General features: G+C 44.9%; 1 protein-coding gene and 2 long non-coding RNA genes across 3 annotated transcripts in view; 2 read left to right on the top strand and 1 right to left on the bottom strand.

Moving 5' to 3' along the window:
- LOC138354719 (uncharacterized) overlaps positions 1-19429 on the top strand; it is a 590624-nt gene that overhangs the window by 340965 nt on the left and 230230 nt on the right. The window lies entirely within an intron of this gene.
- LOC123750728 (metabotropic glutamate receptor-like) overlaps positions 1-19429 on the bottom strand; it is a 191484-nt gene that overhangs the window by 30669 nt on the left and 141386 nt on the right. Inside the window, 1 exon segment of the mRNA XM_069309153.1 lies at positions 15190-15346. Coding sequence (XP_069165254.1) covers positions 15190-15346 — 157 coding nt within the window.
- Positions 1-19429, top strand: part of LOC138354716 (uncharacterized) — a 118140-nt gene that overhangs the window by 94728 nt on the left and 3983 nt on the right. The gene's annotated exons all lie outside the window — the stretch shown is intronic.

The following is a 19429-nucleotide window of genomic DNA, read 5'->3' as shown; positions in this document are numbered from 1 at the left end:
GTAAGTTGTCAGTAGGTCAATACTACTGATGGAACCAGTGTGAGGGCAGAGAGTAAGTTGTCAGTAGGTCAATACTACTGATGGAACCAGTGTGAGGGCAGAGAGTAAGTTGTCAGTAGGTCAATACTACTGATGGAACCAGTGTGAGGGCAGAGAGTAAGTTGTCAGTAGGTCAATACTACTGATGGAACCAGTGTGAGGGCAGAGAGTAAGTTGTCAGTAGGTCAATACTGTTGATGGAACCAGTGTGAGGGCAGAGAGTAAGTTGTCAGTAGGTCAATACTACTGATGGAACTAGTGTGAGGGCAGAGAGTAAGTTGTCAGTAGGTCAATACTACTGATGGAACCAGTGTGAGGGCAGAGAGTAAGTTGTCAGTAGGTCAATACTGTTGATGGAACCAGTGTGAGGGCAGAGAGTAAGTTGTCAGTAGGTCAATACTACTGATGGAACCAGTGTGAGGGCAGAGAGTAAGTTGTCAGTAGGTCAATACTACTGATGGAACCAGTGTGAGGGCAGAGAGTAAGTTGTCAGTAGGTCAATACTGCTGATGGAACCAGTGTGAGGGCAGAGAGTAAGTTGTCAGTAGGTCAATACTGCTGATGGAACCAGTGTGAGGGCAGAGAGTCAGCTGTCAGCGGGTCACTACTGTTGACGGCATCACTAGGGGTCAGGGGTCACCACTCAATATTTACTGAGCTTATCCTCTCATTAACACTACATTCGTCAACAGTTTCCGTTGTATTGACGAAGGACATTAGAAGATTTGGTATTTTGAGGCGTAAATGTAGACATTTTGACTTTTGATGAGGACCCTGAAAGTTGCCAAATCGCGAGTCAACTGCAAAGCAAGGCGGTCAAAATTGGCTTCTTTCAGGCGGATTACACAATGTAACACAATTTTTGTTCCTGGGTAGCGAGCAATATTTTCTGACTGCGTAATGCCTTCTAAGTATACAAAATGGCTGTTATTCCTCTCAGTCTCTCCTTCGACCTTATCCTCAAGTAACTTAAGTAACTTAGAGCTTAAGTAACAGGTCTTTAAGGTACCCGAAGGCTGCCGACGCCTTATCTAGACCTGTGACGCATTGTTCTACGTCAGTAGCCTTCAAGACGTCTTCCTTAAGATTACTCAGGAGAAGGTGAGAGGAAAGTTTGGGAGAAATAATAGCCAGTGTCTATACTTTGGAGCCATAAGATAAAACTACCCGAGGAATAAACAAAGTTGACACAGTGTAAGAGTCAGACTTACACTTAAGAGTTGCTCTCTAAGGGATTAAACCCAATTACTTGAGTTACATGGAGTTATCTGAGCCAGGCAGGCCAGGAGGGCTCTCCCTGGCCTGCCCCCAGGGTGACGCCCCCAGGGTGAGCTCCCAGGGTGAGCTCCCAGGGTGAGCTCCCAGGGTGAGGGCCCATCACAGAACATACATACAACATGGTATCTCATCTTTCTATTACTTGAAGTGTGCCCACTGTGCCCAGAGCAGGGTATTCCTCTCCCACCATACCCTGACTTACACCATACCCTGACTTCATCTGTTGTTGTTGTTATAGATTCAGCTACTCGGAAGAAGCTCCAAGTAGCACGGGCTATGGTGAGCCCGTAACTTACCTGGCACAGGAGCGAGGCAAGTAGAACGGGCTATGATGAGCCCGTAGTGGACTTACCTGGCAGAGGGGCGGTGCGATTACTTCATCTCCTATTCGTTATCCTGTGTCTGGCCTCCTGTTTCCACCGCCTAGTTTCATTATCGTGCATTTACTCGAGTTGAACTTTAGTAGCCATTTGTTAGATCATCCATTCAGTCTGTGTGTGTGTGTGAGTTGTTTTTATTGATTGATGGTTGAGAGGCAGGCCCAAAGAGCTAGAGTTCAACCCTAGCAAGTAGAACTAGGTAAACACACAATACAAAGAGCCTGCTCCCTGTCTTCCCAGAGCTAATAAAGAAGCCGTCTGATACCCTCATGTTCAAAGTGCTCATGTAACCAACCTTATTGTAACCCAACATTCATGTAACATTCATGTAACCCAACATTCATGTGCTCATGTAACCCAACATTCGACCTTATTGACGTCAGCTCTCATCACTGAATACGTATTCAAAATGCCAAATCCGTGTTTCAACTTGTCGAAGCTGGTCTAGCTATTCCTTGACACCAACAACATCCAGACGTGTCTCAAACGTGTTCAATTCGTAAAGATGTAACCAGGCGAACCTTAGAGGTGTTCTAGATCTATTGAGAAGTGTTCTAGATCTATTGAGAGGTGTTCTAGATCTATTGAGAGGTGTTCTAGATCTATTGAGAGGTGTTCTAGATCTATTGAGAAGTGTTCTAGATCTATTGAGAGGTGTTCTAGATCTATTGAGAGGTGTTCTAGATCTATTGAGAGGTGTTCTAGATCTATTGAGAGGTGTTCTAGATCTATTGAGAAGTGTTCTAGATCTATTGAGAAGTGTTCTAGATCTATTGAGAGGTGTTCTAGATCTATAGAGAGGTGTTCTAGCTTTATTGAGAAGTGTTCTAGATTTAGTGAGAGGTATTCTAGATCTATTGAGAGGTGTTCTAGATCTATTGAGAAGTGTTCTAGATCTATTGAGAGGTGTTCTAGATCTATTGAGAAGTGTTCTAGATCTATTGAGAGGTGTTCTAGATCTATTGAGAGGTGTTCTAGATCTATTGAGATATAGATCTATTGAGAGGTGTTCTAGATCTATTGAGAGGTGTTCTAGATCTATTGAGATATAGATCTAGTGAGAGGTGTTCAAGATCTATAGAGAGGTGTTCTAGATCTATTGAGAGGTGTTCTAGATCTATTGAGAAGTGTTCTAGATCTATTGAGAGGTGTCTGAGGCGTGTCCAAGAGGGACGTGAAGAGGAGCAAATATTCCCAGCTCGGGGAGTCTCCTTGTCAGTCTGAGGTCGCTTCTACCTTCTCCAGAAACCACTGAGGCGACCTGCCAGCTGGTGGAGGGGCAGGAAGTGTGTCCTGGAGGAGGGGGAGAGGCCGTGTTGGGGGCTGGAAGTGAGAGAGAGAGTGAGAGTTGGGGGGAGAGAAGGTGAAGTGAGAAAGGGTGTGTTGGGTGGGGGTGAGAGTGAGAAAGGATGTGTTTGGGAGAGAGGGGGTGTGTGAGAGTGTGCTTTTGTAGAGGGCTGGGAGTGTGTATGTGGTTTATCATACATATCAGATGCTAATTAATTCTTACAGGAATTCCTGCTCACCTGTCAATCCCCATAGGCTCAAATAGTCACTTGTTGACCCAGATATGTACACTTGGACACCTGTTCACCCCTTTGAGGCACACCTGTTGACCCCTCTGCAGGCACATCTGTCGACCCTTCATATAAACAACTAGAGAGAACAAGTAGAAGAACTCTCAGAACCTCATCTAGGTACAATCCAGGTACATATATCCCCCCAAGAAGCCCGTTTTCTTCGTCTCACAGACCTACACAGTCTGTATTATTTGACCACAACAAACGCCCGAGATTTGCGTAGATTAAACCTGTTAGGCAGAGGGAAAATGAAGCAAGATGTGAGGCCATGAAGCAAGGAGGCGTCTGTGTCAGGAAGGAGGAGTCCGTCACGAAGCAAGTCTGGCAGGAAGCGAGTTAGAGCAAGTGAGGGTTGACAAACAACGCGTCAAGCCAGGATGTAAACACAGCGTGAATATTTTAACATGTTAACTTTGTTGGAAGGGAAGGAGGGAGCGAGAGAGAGAGAGAGAGAGAGAGAGAGAGAGAGAGAGAGAGAGAGAGAGAGAGAGGAGAGAGAGAGAGAGAGGGAGAGAGAGAGAGAGAGAGAGAGAGAGAGAGAGAGAGAGAGAGAGAGAGAGAGAGAGAGAGAGAGAGAGAATAAGAGAAGAGGTGGCAGCTTGTAATATCTGTCCCTAAACCAATTAAATAGTTGCAAATATACATATATCTGTCCATATACGATCAGAATTAACATGATATTCAAGGTGTCCCTATGTCCTGTTTCACGGGGCGAGGTCTGGAAGATCTTTTAACAGTTAAGATCGTCTGAGAAGCACGCTGCAGCAGTGGTGAATAGGATAGACATAGTGAAACGTGGCGAAGAGTTCCCGTAGACTGTGACAGCGGTTACATGCAGGCGATCAGTCACAATAACATGGGTGCAGATACGATGACCAGACCCCACACTAGAAGGTGAAGGGACGACGACGTTTCGGTCCGTCCTGGGGACCATTATCAAGTCGAGTGTAGGTACATCAGTTCCACATTGGTGAGAGGTGTGGCGACGAGAGGTAATCCTCGTGGAACGTAATGTTCTTTCTTCTGTCAGGTGCGTTTGTGTTCGTGTGTGATTATTATATGGTTGGAAATATTTGCTTTTCATTTGTATAGCATTTCTAGAACCGCTTAGCCCAAGTGGTTGGGCTTCATGCAGATCGGCGTTCAATCCCCGACCGTCCATAAGTGGTTGGGCACCATTCCTCCCCCCCCCCTACATCCCATATCAAATCCTTACCCCATTCCAAGTATTATACAGTCGTAATGGCTTAACGCTTTCCCCCCTTGATAATTCTCTGGTGTTGTTGTTTAAGATTCGTTACCTGAAACAAAAAGTTCCAAGTAGCACGGGCTATGGTGAGCCCGTAGCGTAATTCTCTCCCTCCAGCACCGCTTAAAAATTGATTTCCGCGCTGCCCTGGAGGTGCTAAGACCTCAGGGTCACAAGGGTGCCTCTGAGTGCCATGCAGATCTCCTTAATGGGATGGCATCCCTCCCAAGCCTCGCACAAATGCCAAATACGTCAGGAAAAGTTCGGAGGTCATTAAACTATCCACTGAACGGAAATTTATATTAATTTCTCTCTTCAAACTTTCAAATTGAGTTTTTATTCTGTTGATTTTCTTCTTTCTTAACCTTATTCTGGGACAATTTTTTTTATTATTAATTTCTTTAGGAACTTGTTTAGTTCAATCAATTTTTTTTAACCTTATTCTGGGACCATTTTTTTATTATTAATTTCTTTAGGAACTTGTTTAGTTGTATAAATCTACTTTTTTGTGGACTTTCTCCAATAATTTTCTCACACGTTTACAGTTTTATCTGAAATTTGTTCCTTGGAACTGTTTTCGATAATTGCCTCTGAGAACTTTATTTTGAAACTTTCTTTTGAGACTTTTTTGGTTAACATTTTGATAGTACTATCTTCATGAAGCCTTAACCAAGAACGTTCGTATAAAGATTTCTTAAAAATATATTATACTTTTCTAATTTCTCTTAGTAAATTTTTCCTTCATTGAGCTTTGAATAAGAACTTTATTTCGGTTTAAACTTGCGTGTTTGCATATCCTAAGGTTCCCAACGTCAGAAAAACGGTAAATTTAAAGTAGTCTCTCCTAATCTACCAGAGGACCTAAAACAGAAAACGGGACAGTACGTCGCTTTCGCCATCCGCTTCCATTCTCTAGTACGACAATTTTTGGCCTTATGTGACGCATACGTGCGAAAAGCGATGTTGTTTGTGAAAGGGACACATCAGTATGTCACATTGCGTTATCTCCACCTCTCCCTTTCTTTGTTTCCTAATCATCTTCCCTATGTCTCCTACTTTTGCCCATTTTCTCTCATTTTTATTTAAAATATAATGGAATCTTCTCCAAATTTCTCTTTCCTATTGCTCCTTAAGATTAACTTCTATTTCTCTATTCTCCCCTCCTCCTTCTCCTGCATCATCTCCAGCTTCAGAGGGAGAGAAAGAGAGAGAGAGAGAGAGAGAAAGAGAGAGAGTGGGAGAGAGAAAGAGTGAGAGAGAGAAAGAGTGGGAGAGAGAGAGATAGAGAGAGAAAGAGAGAGAGAGAGAGAGACAGAGGGAGAAAGAGAGAGAGAGAGAGAGAGAGAGAGAGAGAGAGAGAGAGAGAGAGAGAGAGAGAGAGACAGAGAGACAGAGAGAGAGAGAGAGAGAGAGAGAGTGGTGCTCTAAGAAGCGACCTGTAAGAGAGGGGCCGGACCTCTTTATATGGAGATGAGGGTGGAGGCGCTGCGACTCTCGCACCAACATTGGCAAATTAACCTGTTGTGGGCGATATGAGGCATCCTCCTGCCTACCACAGTACGTGTGGGGGGGGGGGAGGTGGCTCCTGCAGGGTTGTAGTGTGGTGGTGGGGGTGTGGAGGGAATTATCAGGAGGAAAGCGCCAAGCCATCACGACTATATAGCACTTGGAAGGGGTCAGGATAAGGATTTGGGATGGGACGGGGGCAGGAATGGTGCCCAACCACTTATGGACGGTCGGGGGATTGAACGCCGACCGGTATGAAGCGAGACCGTCGCTCTACCGTCCAGCCTAAGTGGGGAGGGGAAGGGGGGGGGTGAGGGGGTACGGCAGCATTATATAGTGAACTAACAACGTACATAATTGGGTTACATCCAACAATAGATTAAAGCCTTTGTTGTGTGAGTAATTAACCTTGATCTTAATTAAAAAATAATCAGACACCGTTTGATATATATATATATATATATATATATATATATATATATATATATATATATATATATATATATATATATATATATATTATGGGGATACATAGGATGGTCGAGGTGAGTTATCAAGGGAAAGCGTCAAGCTATTTCGACTATATAGCTCTTGGAAGGGATCAGGATAAGGATTTGGGATGGGACGAGGAATGGTGCCCAACCACTTATGGACGGTCGGGGGATTGAACGCCGACCTGCATGAAGCGAGACCGTCGCTCTTCCGTCTTGCCAAAATAGTCGAGTTCAAGACCTGTCCCCCCCCCCTGTTGAATTAAATGGGAAATTCCACAAATTTTTAATCTCCCAAAATTATACAATTGATCCGCACCAAGATTCATGGGGCATATTAATTATTACTTAATATGGAAAGGAATATGGAAAGAGAGAAGAGAGAGTGAGAGAGAATGAGAGAGAGTGAGAGTGGAAGAGAGTGAAAGAGAGAGTGAGAGAGGGGGGTAGAGAGACCCAGGCTGTCCTTTATTCAGAAGAGAAACTGAAATTTATTATGCTAGACGAATCTTAATGAAGATGATATGTAGTGAAAATGGTTACAGCGATGAAGGGAAAGAGTGTAGAAGGTGGTGAAAGGTAGAGTAGATGGCGAAGGGTAGGGTAGATGGTGAAGGGTAGGGTAGACGGTGAAGGGTAGGGTAGACGGTGAAGGGGTAGGGTAGACGATAAAGGGGAGGGTAGATGGTAGGGAACTATCAGGGGAAAGCGCCAAGGGGGGAGGGGGTTCAGAGAAAGAGACATGAGATCCCCCCTTTCTCTCTCTCTCTCTCTCTCTCTCTCTCTCTCTCTCTCTCTCTCTCTCTCTCTCTCTCTCTCTCTCTCTCTCTCTCTCTCTCTCTCTCTCTCTCTCTCTCTCTCTCTCCTTCTCTCTCTCTCTCTCTTTCTCAATCCCTCCCCCGTCTCTCTCACCCTCTTTCTATCCACCTGCCTCACGTATTGACTCAAGATCAGGGATGCAGATTCTAATTAGCTGGTGTAGCACTGTGGCCACGTTGACGGTAGGGGGGACAATGACGCCACTCTCTCCTCTGGCACACTACCGTCGGCCTCATATTTGCCAGAAACAGCGTCGTGGGCGGTGAGGGGTACAGGACACACCACCACTTCTGTTCTTTAGGGGATGTTGAGTTGTGTGTGTGTGTGTGTGTGTGTGTGTGTGTGTGTGTGTGTGTGTGTGTGTAGGGAGGCAGGGTGGGAGGGTGTTTAGCAGTAGAGATTGTATATTAAGCTATATTTTCAGTATATTGCTTGGCCCTCTTCCTCTCTCTCTCTCTCTCTCTCTCTCTCTCTCTCTCTCTCTCTCTCTCTCTCTCTCTCTCTCTCTCTCTCTCTCTCTCTCTCTCTCTCTCTCTCCCTCTCTCTCTCTCTCTCTCTCTCCCCCCTCTCCCTTTCTCTCCCTCCCTCCCTGCTTCTCCAAGACCAAAATACTCCAGCCAGACAATTCCCCGGCGCCCCAAAAGGAGAACACCTCATAAGAGAACAAGCTGTATAGGTGATGCTGGAGATGCCTATACAGTTTCTTCACCATCGCAGAAGCATGGGAAGTGATGGAAAGAGAGAGAGGAAGAGAGGCAGAGACGGAAGCAAGAATGTACCATAGAGAAGTCAAGTCTCACATTCTCCATTATAAACGAGATTAGTGAAGATATTTCCTGTATTTCCCCCTCTTCACATCCCTCCTGTCTCTATTCCTTACCCCCCCCCCCCTTCCTCTTCCATTCCTCTATCATCAATACCATCATCAATAGCCTCACGTTAATTACCACGTCGTGGTTATAATTGCAATTCTCCGATTTTTCCCTCTGTCGACAAAGGCGCTCGTTCACTGATATATAATAATTAACGCGGTTAACGCGTTTGTTTCCTCTGAGCAGAACGTGTCTCCAGCGGCCGATTGTGTGCCCGAAACTTTTTACAATTCATCACGAATATCATCGTGGTTGATTCATGGCCTAAATACAAAATATCAAGACATCTTGCTAAAGATGTCATTGCTGGCATCTTGCTTGCAACTTAACATCTTTGTTCTTTGCAATCGCGTCCAGAATCACTACATAAAGCCTAGTAAGATATATATGAGAGATAGATTTAACATTTGAGAGATAGGGGGGAGGAGGTTGGCTACTGATCTTCTTCTTGAGGTTATCTTCTTGAGATGATTTCGGGGCTTAGCGTCCCAGCGGCCCGGTCCTCGACCAATCCTTCTTTTTGTCACACACCCCCAGGAAGCAGCCCGTAGCAGCTGTCTAACTCCCAGGTACTTATTTACTGCTAGGTAACAGGGGCATCATAGTGAAAGAAACATTTTGCCCATTTGTCTCCGCCTCCACCGGGGGATCGAACCCGGAACCTCAGGACTACAAATCCGAAGCGCTGTTCACCCAGCTGTCAGGCGCCCGTAATACCAGGCTCTCACTCATCAAGAACCTCAGGCTGATAATATCCTTTTTCATGAGCGATCATCCATTCCTGGAGCGTCAAAGTGGTTGGGCACTATTCCTTTCCCCCCGTCCCATCCCAAATCCTTATCCTGACCCCTTCCCAGTGCTATATAGCCGTAATGGCTTGGCGCTTTCCCCTGATATGTCCCCCTCCTCCGCCTAAACTGACTCGCATTTAGAATATGTTCGCTCCATTCTTTTGTTATTCGTGTGAAATTAGACCAAATAGACACATGAAGGGTCTCTCTCTCTCTCTCTCTCTCTCTCTCTCTCTCTCTCTCTCTCTCTCTCTCTCTCTCTCTCTCTCTCTCTCTCTCTCTCTCTCCAGAGAAAACGAATATGAGAGACATGATCCAAAATTAATTGAGGGCTGCTTCAACAACCACCCAGAAGATGACTTTAGTTCTTGTGGGTCTGTGGGGGCAAGAGTGTGCTCCACCACGAGGCACAGGTTATAACCAAGAGAGAGAGAGAGAGAGAGAGAGAGAGAGAGAGAGAGAGAGAGAGAGAGAGAGAGAGAGAGAGAGAGAGAGAGAGAGAAAGAGAGAGAGAGAGAGTTATGAAGTAAAAATACAACAGCTATAAAGGCAGTTATGCCGGGTCCAAGAGCCACATGTCGCTTGTAAGCACACACACACACACACACACACACACACACACACACACACACACACACACACACACACACACACACACACACACACACACATACACACACACCTCAGTATGAAAATGATATAGCAAATAAAGCCAAGACCGAACCTAAACTGCTCCACAGACACATCAGGAGGAAAACAACAGTGAAAGAACAGATCATGAAACTGAGAACTTGTGAGAACAGGTACACAGAGAATGACAAAGAGGTGTGTGTGAAGAACACAACAAGAGATGAGTACACCTGGGTGAGTACACCTGGGTGAGTACACCTGGGTGAGTACACCTGGGTGAGTACACCTGGGTGAGTACACCTGGGTGAGTACACCTGGGTGAGTACACCTGGGTGAGTACACCTGGGTGAGTACACCTGGGTGAGTACACCTGGGTGAGTACACCTGGGTGAGTACACCTGGGTGAGTACACCTGGGTGAGTACACCTGGGTGAGTACACCTGGGTGAGTACTCCTGTGTGAGTACTCCTGTGTGAGTACACCTGGGTGAGTACTCCTGTGTGAGTACTCCTGTGTGAGTACACCTGGGTGAGTACACCTGGGTGAGCACACCTGGGTGAGTACACCTGGGTGAGTACACCTGGGTGAGTACACCTGGGTGAGTACACCTGGGTGAGTACTCCTGTGAGAGTACAAGGAACACCTCGACCCGTTCACTGACTTTCCCCAAGAAATATTAGAGCAGAAATTTATGTTAAGTAACACTCCATTGAAACCAGTTCAAGCGTAAATTTACCTGAGTCTCACAGAACCCAGGCACGCGAACGCACGTAATCACGCATACGCATGAACGAACGCACGCACTCAAGCGTACGCGTGAACGAACACACACACACACACATGTACACACTCAAATCCGCAGGAACGTCACCGCACACACACACACACACACACGCAGACACGTACACTTACGCAGTCGCCCACGCACGCACTTGCCCACAGGCGCACACACGCACTCAAGCACGCACGCTCACTCTACAATGACTTCTGAAGACGCCACGAAGATGGATGCTTTCCTTATCGATTCCTCGATAAGCAGAGACAAAACATTATCTGTGACAGAGAAGCTCTCTAGCAAATATAGAGAAAAACTATGTGTTTGTCTGCAGAGCGCAGTAACAGTGCCAGCAGCAGTAACAGTGCCAGCAGCAGTAACAGTGCCAGCAGCAGTAACAGTGCCAGCAGCAGTAACAGTGCCAGCAGCAGTAACAGTGCCAGCAGTAACAGTGCCAGCAGCAGTAACAGTGCCAGCAGCAGTAACAGTGTCAGCAGCAGTAACAGTGCCAGCAGCAGGAGAGGCAGCAGTAACAGTGCCAGCAGCAGGAGAGGCAGCAGTAACAGTGCCAGCAGCAGGAGAGGCAGCAGTAACAGTGTCAGCAGCAGAAGAGGCAGCAGTAACAGTGCCAGCAGCAGGAGAGGCAGCAGTAACAGTGCCAGCAGCCCTGGGACCAGATTCATGAAGCAATTACCCAAGTACTTACGAACCTGTAAATCTTTTCTCAATCTTTGGCGGCTTTGTTTACAATTATTAAACAGTTAATGAGCTCCGAAGCACCAGGAGGCTGTTTACAACAATAACAACAGTTGATTGGCAAGTTTTCATGCTTGTAAACTGTTTAATAAATGTAACCAAAGCCGTCAAAGATTGAGGAAAGACATATACGTTAGTAAGTACTTTCGTAACTGCTTCGTGAATCTGGCCCCTGTTTGGTTTCTATGGTTCCCCCAATTGCCTTTCGTTCAAAAGTTAACATTCTGAACAAATCCACAAGGGACGTGACGAGGATTCGAACCTGCGTCCGAGAGCATCCCAGACACTGCCTTAATCGACTGAGCTACGACAGGGTTAAAAGGGTTGAAACCGAAGTTCTACTGAACTTACTGGATCCCGTAGCCTCTCCGAGACATTCTGGTTTGTCTTTCCCGCCAAATACACACCGGAACTACGACGTTGGTACAACGTTCGAACAAGTTTTAACACCTCCTAACCAGTTATAACAACCAATATAGCAAGTTGTAACAACGTTCTAATACGTCATAAACACGTTAAGCCAAGATGTAACAACTTTATTACAAGTTGTAACAAGCGGAAAATAGAGACAGTTTCGGTTTGTGTTTCCAGGGTTGTGAGAATGGTTCAGCACGGAGCGAAACGTCGTCGTCCCTTCACCTTCTAGTGTGTGGTCTGGTCAATATACTTCAGCCACGTTATTGTGACTCATCGCCTGCATACACTGAAACAGTTCCTACAGCTTCAGCAATTGTCACCTATTAAGGCATTACGAGTCAACCAGCATTGCTTCAAACGTTTTATGTTAGCACAAACAATCAACTGGAACACAAGAACATCAACAGTAGCCATTTTCTTGTATTTTGGAGAAGAAAATTCATGTAATGCCTGGATTTTTCTGATTGCTTACGACTCCGAAATATAGAAAATGGGTCTTATGCTCCCCCCTCAAACTTTGCTTTGACCTTGGATACCTTGGGGAAGACGTCTTTAAGAGACTTGGAAAGCTGCCGATTACTTATCTAGAGCTGCGACACATTGTTTCATAAGTCGGCAGCTTTCAGGTGCCTTCAAGACGTCTTCTACCCTAAGCTGTCTGAGCAGCCCGACCTCCTAAAGTTTCCCCCCAGCGTCAAGAAAACGGTCAATTTAAAGTAGTCTCTCCTAAGCTACCAGAGGCCCCAAAACAGAAAACGGGACAGTACGTCACTTTCGCCAGCCGCTTCCATTTTCTAGTACGATAATTTTTGGCCTTATGTGACGTATACGTGCTAAAAGTGACGTTGACCAGACCACACACTGGAAGGTGAAGGGTCGACGACGTTTCGGTCCGTCCTGGACCATTCTTAATCGACTTGAGAATGGTCCAGGACGGACCGAAACGTCGTCGTCCCTTCACCTTCCAGTGTGTGGTCTGGTCAACTTACTTTAGCCACGTTATTGTCACTCATCACCTGCTTAAAAGTGACGTTCTTTGTAGGAGACGAGGTTGGACATAAGAGTCAAAGGGACGTTTGTGAGTAATAATAGAGATTTTTTATACTTTGGTGACTTAAACAATCAGAAATGAACACTTTATTACTTATAAGTGCTTAAATACACTTATAACACGGGTTATAAGTGTTATAACCCCCGCAAGCACAATTAGATAAGTGCTTGCTATCTGGGAAAATAATTACTTCACAGCGTAATGACTACAAAACACTGCACACAGAGAATCAGTTCAGTATAGACAGTTTTCTAACAGTTAACAGTTGGAGCGTAAATTAACGAGTATAACGCAATAAATAGTTTACAAAATAATTACCGGACAGAAACAGATCTATATCAATTAGAACAATATAGAACAAAAATATATTACAAATAATTTTGATTACATTTCCTGTGTAACACATAAGAATACAGGAAAGTGCAGAAGGCCTATTGACCCATACGAGGCAGCTACTTTATATAACCCCCGAATCTCGTTGACCAGACCACACACTAGAGGTTGAAGGGACGACGACGTTTCGGTCCGTCCTGGACCATTCTCAAGTCGATTGCGAATGGTCCAGGATGGACCGAAACGTCGTCGTCCCTTTAACTTCTAGTGTGTGGTCTGGTCAACATACTTCAGCCACGGTATTGTGACTCATCGCCTGCCCCCCAATCTCATTCCTATGAGTCTAACCTACGCTTGAAACAATCAACACAGTGAAGTAAATGTTGTTGAGGCAGTCACGGTCGAAGGTCTTGTTCTACAGTACTCAAATGTCACCAGAAAACATCAACAATTGAATGACCAAAAAAAATCTGGGTATCATACTAATTAAAAAGTAACTCGTCGCAAAATGCAGCGTCAGATCTCATTACGCGATTAATTTTCATACTTTTTTGGGTCAAAAATCACTTGATTAAAACACATTGATTCGTGAGTGTCGCCTCTCACCTTCATTGGATAGTTGATTGTTTAGGGTCTCTAGGATTCGAACCCAGCCTGGGCTGTGTTACCTTGGGTAAAGGGGTTATCTTGAGGTTATCTTGAGATGATTTCGGGGCTTTAGTGTCCCCGCGGCCCGGTCCTCGACCAGGCCTCCACCCCCAGGAAGCAGCCCGTGACAGCTGACTAACACCCAGGTACCTATTTACTGCTAGGTAACAGGGACATTCAGGGTGAAAGAAACTTTGCCCATTTGTTACTGCCTCGTGCGGGCATCGAACCCGCGCCACAGAATCACGAGTCCTGCGCGCGGGTTCTGTCCTGGGGTGTCAATAACATTGTATTGTTGTTGTTAAAGATTCGCTACCTGGAACAAAAAGTTCCAAGTAACACGGGCTATAGTGAGCCCGTAAACCTTGTATTACACGGGGTTCGAATCCCCACATATTCGGCTTGAGCACTGACGCGCAAAATCTGCTTCCAGGAAAACTAGTGTTTCCTTATTATGAGTTTTAAGGATTCTAAGTCAGTTAAGTGTCATTCTTGAAAGTTCTTGTAGCTAGTAGTGCTAGTTAATCTACGCCTCTCTTCCCTCCATCTTGTATTTAGTTAACTAAGTTTGAGAAAAATATTTTCTATGGTTTTCTCAGACACACGAGTGTTCGAGCCCACCTTACGGCTCCGCTGCAGTGTTGCCACAACTATATGTTCTTGTGATCAACCTGGCTCACTCTAACACGATAACCTGGCCCTCTCTAACACGATAACCTGGCTCACTTTAACACGATAACCTGGCCCTCTCTAACACGATAACCTGCCCCTCTCTAACACGATAACCTGCCCCTCTCTAACACGATAACCTGGCCCTCTCTAACACGATAACCTGGCTCACTCTAACACGATAACCTGGCCCTCTCTAACACGATAACCTGGCTCACTCTAACACGATAACCTGGCTCACTCTAACACGATAACCTGGCTCACTCTAACACGATAACCTGGCCCTCTCTAACACGATAACCTGGCCCTCTCTAACACGATAACCTGGCTCACTCTAACACGATAACCTGGCTCACTCTAACACGATAACCTGGCCTTCTCTAACACGAAAACTTTGCCTGGAGTGGATTATCTTGGGCTTTTCGCGTCCAGTTGTGCAAAGTCTCCAAAACCTCCGTCCTCCAAGTCGACATTCTCCACTATTCCTGCAAATCCACAAACGTTTGGAAGACCTTCTACAGCCTCATGTGGTAACAGTGCCAGCAGCAGTAACAGTGCCAGCAGCAGTAACAGTGCCAGCAGCAGAAGAGGCAGCAGTAACAGTGCCAGCAGCAGAAGAGGCAGCAGTAACAGTGCCAGCAGCAGAAGAGGCAGCAGTAACAGTGCCAGCAGCAGAAGAGGCAGCAGTAACAGTACCAGCAGCAGAAGAGGCAGCAGTAACAGTGCCAGCAGCAGAAGAGGCAGCAGTAACAGTGCCAGCAGCAGAAGAGGCAGCAGTAACAGTGCCAGCAGCAGAAGAGGCAGCAGTAACAGTGCCAGCAGCAGGAGAGGCAGCAGTAACAGTGCCAGCAGCACCCTCTTGCGTGGGGGGGGGGGCCCATGGAGCCACTGGGAGAAGCACTCACCGGTGAAGGACACGTTGAGGAGGTACTCTCTGTAGAAGTCTCCGCCGTCGAACTTGTTCATAGACTCGCAGACGTGGGTGACGCCCGGGCACTTACTCTGCTGAAGGTTAGACAGCGCGTAGGCGAAAGAGTAGACGGCGTCCACCACGAACTGGACCTGGGGAGAGAAGCGATGATATATTATGAGGAGGAAATGATGTAGAGAATGGTTGGAGGGGCAAAAAGGATGAGGGAGGGAATTTTTCAGGAGAACGCGCCAAGCCATTATGGCTATATAGCATTGGGAACGGGTCAGGATAAGGATTTGGGATGGGATGGAAGGGAGGGAATGGTGCCCAACTACTTGGTGGACGGTCGGGGATTGAACGCCGACCTGTATGAAGTGAGACCGTCGCTCTACCGTCCAGCCCAAGTGGTTAGGGCAAAAGGATGAGATTTCGAGTACTAGTTTATGCCTCTGGAGGCTACAAATATTGAAGTTGAAGAACTAGTCCAGAAAGATGGCAGAGAGGATAACAGGAAATAAATGAAAGAAGTGGGGCCAGAGGGTCCTGGTGGCTGGTGTTGAAGCTGTAGGAACTGTTTCAGTGTATGCAGGCGAGGAGTCACAATAACGTGGCTGAAGTATATTGACCAGACCACACACTAGAAGGTGAAGGGACGACGACGTTTCGCTCCGTCCTGAACCATTCTCACAACCCTGGAAACACAAACCGAAACTGTCTCTATTTTCCGCTTGTTACAGCTTGTAATAAAGTTGTTACATTTTGGCTTAACGTGTTTATGACGTATTAGAACGTTGTTACAACTTGCTATATTGGTTGTTATAACTGGTTAGGAGGTGTTAAACCTTGTTCGAACGGTGTACCAACGTCGTAGTTCCGGTGTGTGTTTGGCGGGAATCGACTTGAGAATGGTCCAGGACGGAGCGAAACGTCGTCGTCCCTTCACCTTCTAGTGTGTGGTCTGATCAACATGTTTCAGTGTAAGGCTGGTTGATACCTGGTTGATACCTGGTTGATGGGGTTCTGGGAGTTCTTCTACTCCCCTGTGAAGACCTCCGCGTCACGGCCAAGGGTTACAGGAATATTGTAACCAGGTATACAAGGAAAACTTGACAAGTAGATAAAGAAGAAATATTGAAAATTATAAACTATGAAATTAGGAGACATGGCTGGAAACTAAACATGAGTCGCTCGGTAATTCTCAGGAAAACTTTCTTCGTCATAGGAATTAGAAGTAATTTGGAACGAGTTACGATTTAATCTTTTTGAAATGAGAAGGCAAAATAAAATGACATTAGAATTTAACCTAAGCCAGATCTATGTTAGGTTTAGAATACGTTATCTTAGGCTTTGGTTATGCTAGCATAATCTAGGCCTAAGAAAACATAACCTAGGCCTGACCTATTCCCGGGACAGGGTAACATTAGAATTATATTAGGTTTGATAGGGTTTTATTTTTGTTCCCGTTTAAAACTTAAAATTACGTATTTTTTTAAACATTACCCGCCAAACACACACCGGAACTACGACGTTGGTACAACGTTCGGACAAGGTTTAACACCTCCTAACCAGTTATAACAACCAATATAGCAAGTTGTAACAACGTTCTAATACGTCATAAACACGTTAAGCCAAGATGTAACAAATTTATTATAAGTTGTAACAAGCGGAAAATAGAGACAGTTTCGATTTGTGTTTCCAGGGTTGTTTCTTATTATTTCAAAAGATTAATTTTTGTTTTAAACTGTTCAGATACAAAATGTACTTTTCAACATATTTTACTAGCAACTATTTGTTCAAACGTTCAAAAATGTTCTGTTTGACCCAAAAAATTTCATCTCTATTATTTGTAGAGGAACATAATAATAAGTCTAAAACAAATAAAGGAGGCCAGACGCCTGCCGCTAGCCTCTCTCAATTTTCCAAAATGACTCCTGAGGACTGGAAGAGGAAGGAGGGAGGTTATATTTGAGTGTCACAGGCCAATCAGGGTTCGACGCCAGTGCCAATCATTAAGGACACGTAGCCAGTATCTAGTTACTTGTATCAAGTATCAAGTTACAAGTATCTAGTTTAACAACAAGTTTTAACAAGTATCTAGTTACTTGTCCTCATATTCCCTCCACGTGGAGCCGGTCGGCCGAGCGGACAGCACGCGGGGCTTGTGATCCTGTGGTCCTGGGTTCGATCCCAGGCGCCGGCGAGAAACAATGGGCAGAGTTTCATTCACCCTATGCCCCCTGTTACCTAGCAGTAAATTAGGTACCTGGGTGTTAGTCAGCTGTCACGGGCTGCTTCCTGGGGGTGGAGGCCTGATCGAGGACCGGGCCGCGGGGACACTAAAAGCCCCGAAATCATCTCAAGATAACCAAGATAACGTGCGATATTTATGCTGACTTAACACTTCCCTCTTCACAATAACCTTTCAATACCAATTGCAGAAAAAAAGTATAATTTTTGATTAAATATATATTCTATTTCATTAAGAAAAAAAGGTTTTAAATAACAAAAATTGTCATTAATGTAGCAGAGATTCTTTCTTAAAATGAGAGTTACTTTAACCATAATTGCTGCTTTTTGTGGAGGAAACCGTTTGGGCTCTAAGGGAGTCGTAGCGAGTCGAAATATGCTGCCAGATTACACTGAATTACCTCTAAGGGCGCGTCAGGAAGCTAATCTTAATTGAATCGAACGGGACCCAACGCTGCGTGCCAGGGGTCAGACGCACGCACACGCACGCACACACACACACACACACACACACACACACACACACACACACACACACACACACACACACACACACACACACACACACACACACACACACACACACACACACACACACACACACATACACACACACACACACACACACACACACACACACACACGTTCTATGTTGAACTATTCAACACTGGTGGGACGCGAACAAGGGGACACAGGTGGAAGCTGAGTACCCAAATGAGTCACAGAGACGTTAGAAAGAACTTTTTCAGTGTCAGAGTAGTTAGTAAATGGAATGCACTAGGAAGTGATGTGGTGGAGGCTGACTCCATACACAGTTTGAAGTGTAGATATGATAGAGCCCAGTAGGCTCAGGAATCTGTACACCAGTTGATTGACAGTTGAGAGGCGGGACCAAAGAGCCAGAGCTCAACCCCCGCAATCACAACTAGGTGAATACAAACACACAAACACACACACACACACACACACACACACACACACACACACACACACACACACACACACACACACACACACACACACGCCAGAAAACAGACATAGTATCTTACCCCCGTCTACAAATCCATTGACCAAATATCAATAATCAAAAACCCCCATTCTGTATAAAAGTGCCGGGTGAGTATAAGAACAGTTTGACGTTATGGGAAGCAAATACTGTAATTCTGACGTTATCTCCCGCCCTTCCAATAACCCGGTAACTAACCTGAAATTCGATTTGGCTTCGGGGAGGGAAAAAAAATTGGGGTTACACCTTAAAGAGAGTTTTTTGTACCCCTTCCCCCTGTTATATGGCTCCTTTCAAGAATGTCTTAAGTCTTGCAAGAACCAATGCAAGCATGGATTCTTTTTTTTGTTTTCATTCCTGCATTATTGCATATAGAAATGTTTTACAAAAACATTTTGGTTCAAACAAAAAGAAGTTTTTTTTTTCAAACAAATTCTTATAATCTTGTGTGGCATTGTATTCTTGAGAGAGTAATGTTATCTTAAGTTTAAGGTTCTTTCAAGCATCTTATTCTTAAATTCTTGCTTTTCGCAGCTTGTGGGTGAGGAATTTCTATATTACTCCCTTAAAAACACCTGTTACAACACTTTGGCTTCTGGAAGAGAGGAAGTCATTGAATTTTCATCATAACCTCCACATGAATTCTCAAATTCAACTTATGTCTTCACAAAAAAGGAATTATTTTCAGGTCTTCAAATAAATGTCGAAATCTGAAAATGCGAGGAAACTTATATTAAGAAAATGCTAATATATTTTACTGAATGATTGGTGCAAAATGTTGTTATATTAGTTATATAAATTTGATCTTTTTCAGTAATTTTTAAGCTATGAATTGCAATATTGTTTGGTACAGCACTGATAGATGTTTTGATAGACAGTGGCGGATGGATCAATAGACTGTGTAGGATACATCATTAGACAATTTGGGTAAAGCAATAGACAGTGTAGAGTAAATCCATAGACAGTGTAAGATAGATAA

Source organism: Procambarus clarkii, chromosome 64, assembly GCF_040958095.1.
Source record: "Procambarus clarkii isolate CNS0578487 chromosome 64, FALCON_Pclarkii_2.0, whole genome shotgun sequence".
Classification (NCBI taxonomy): Eukaryota; Metazoa; Arthropoda; class Malacostraca; order Decapoda; family Cambaridae; genus Procambarus; species Procambarus clarkii.
Note: the sequence above shows the minus strand (reverse complement) of the source record. Positions and strands in the feature narration are given on the sequence as shown.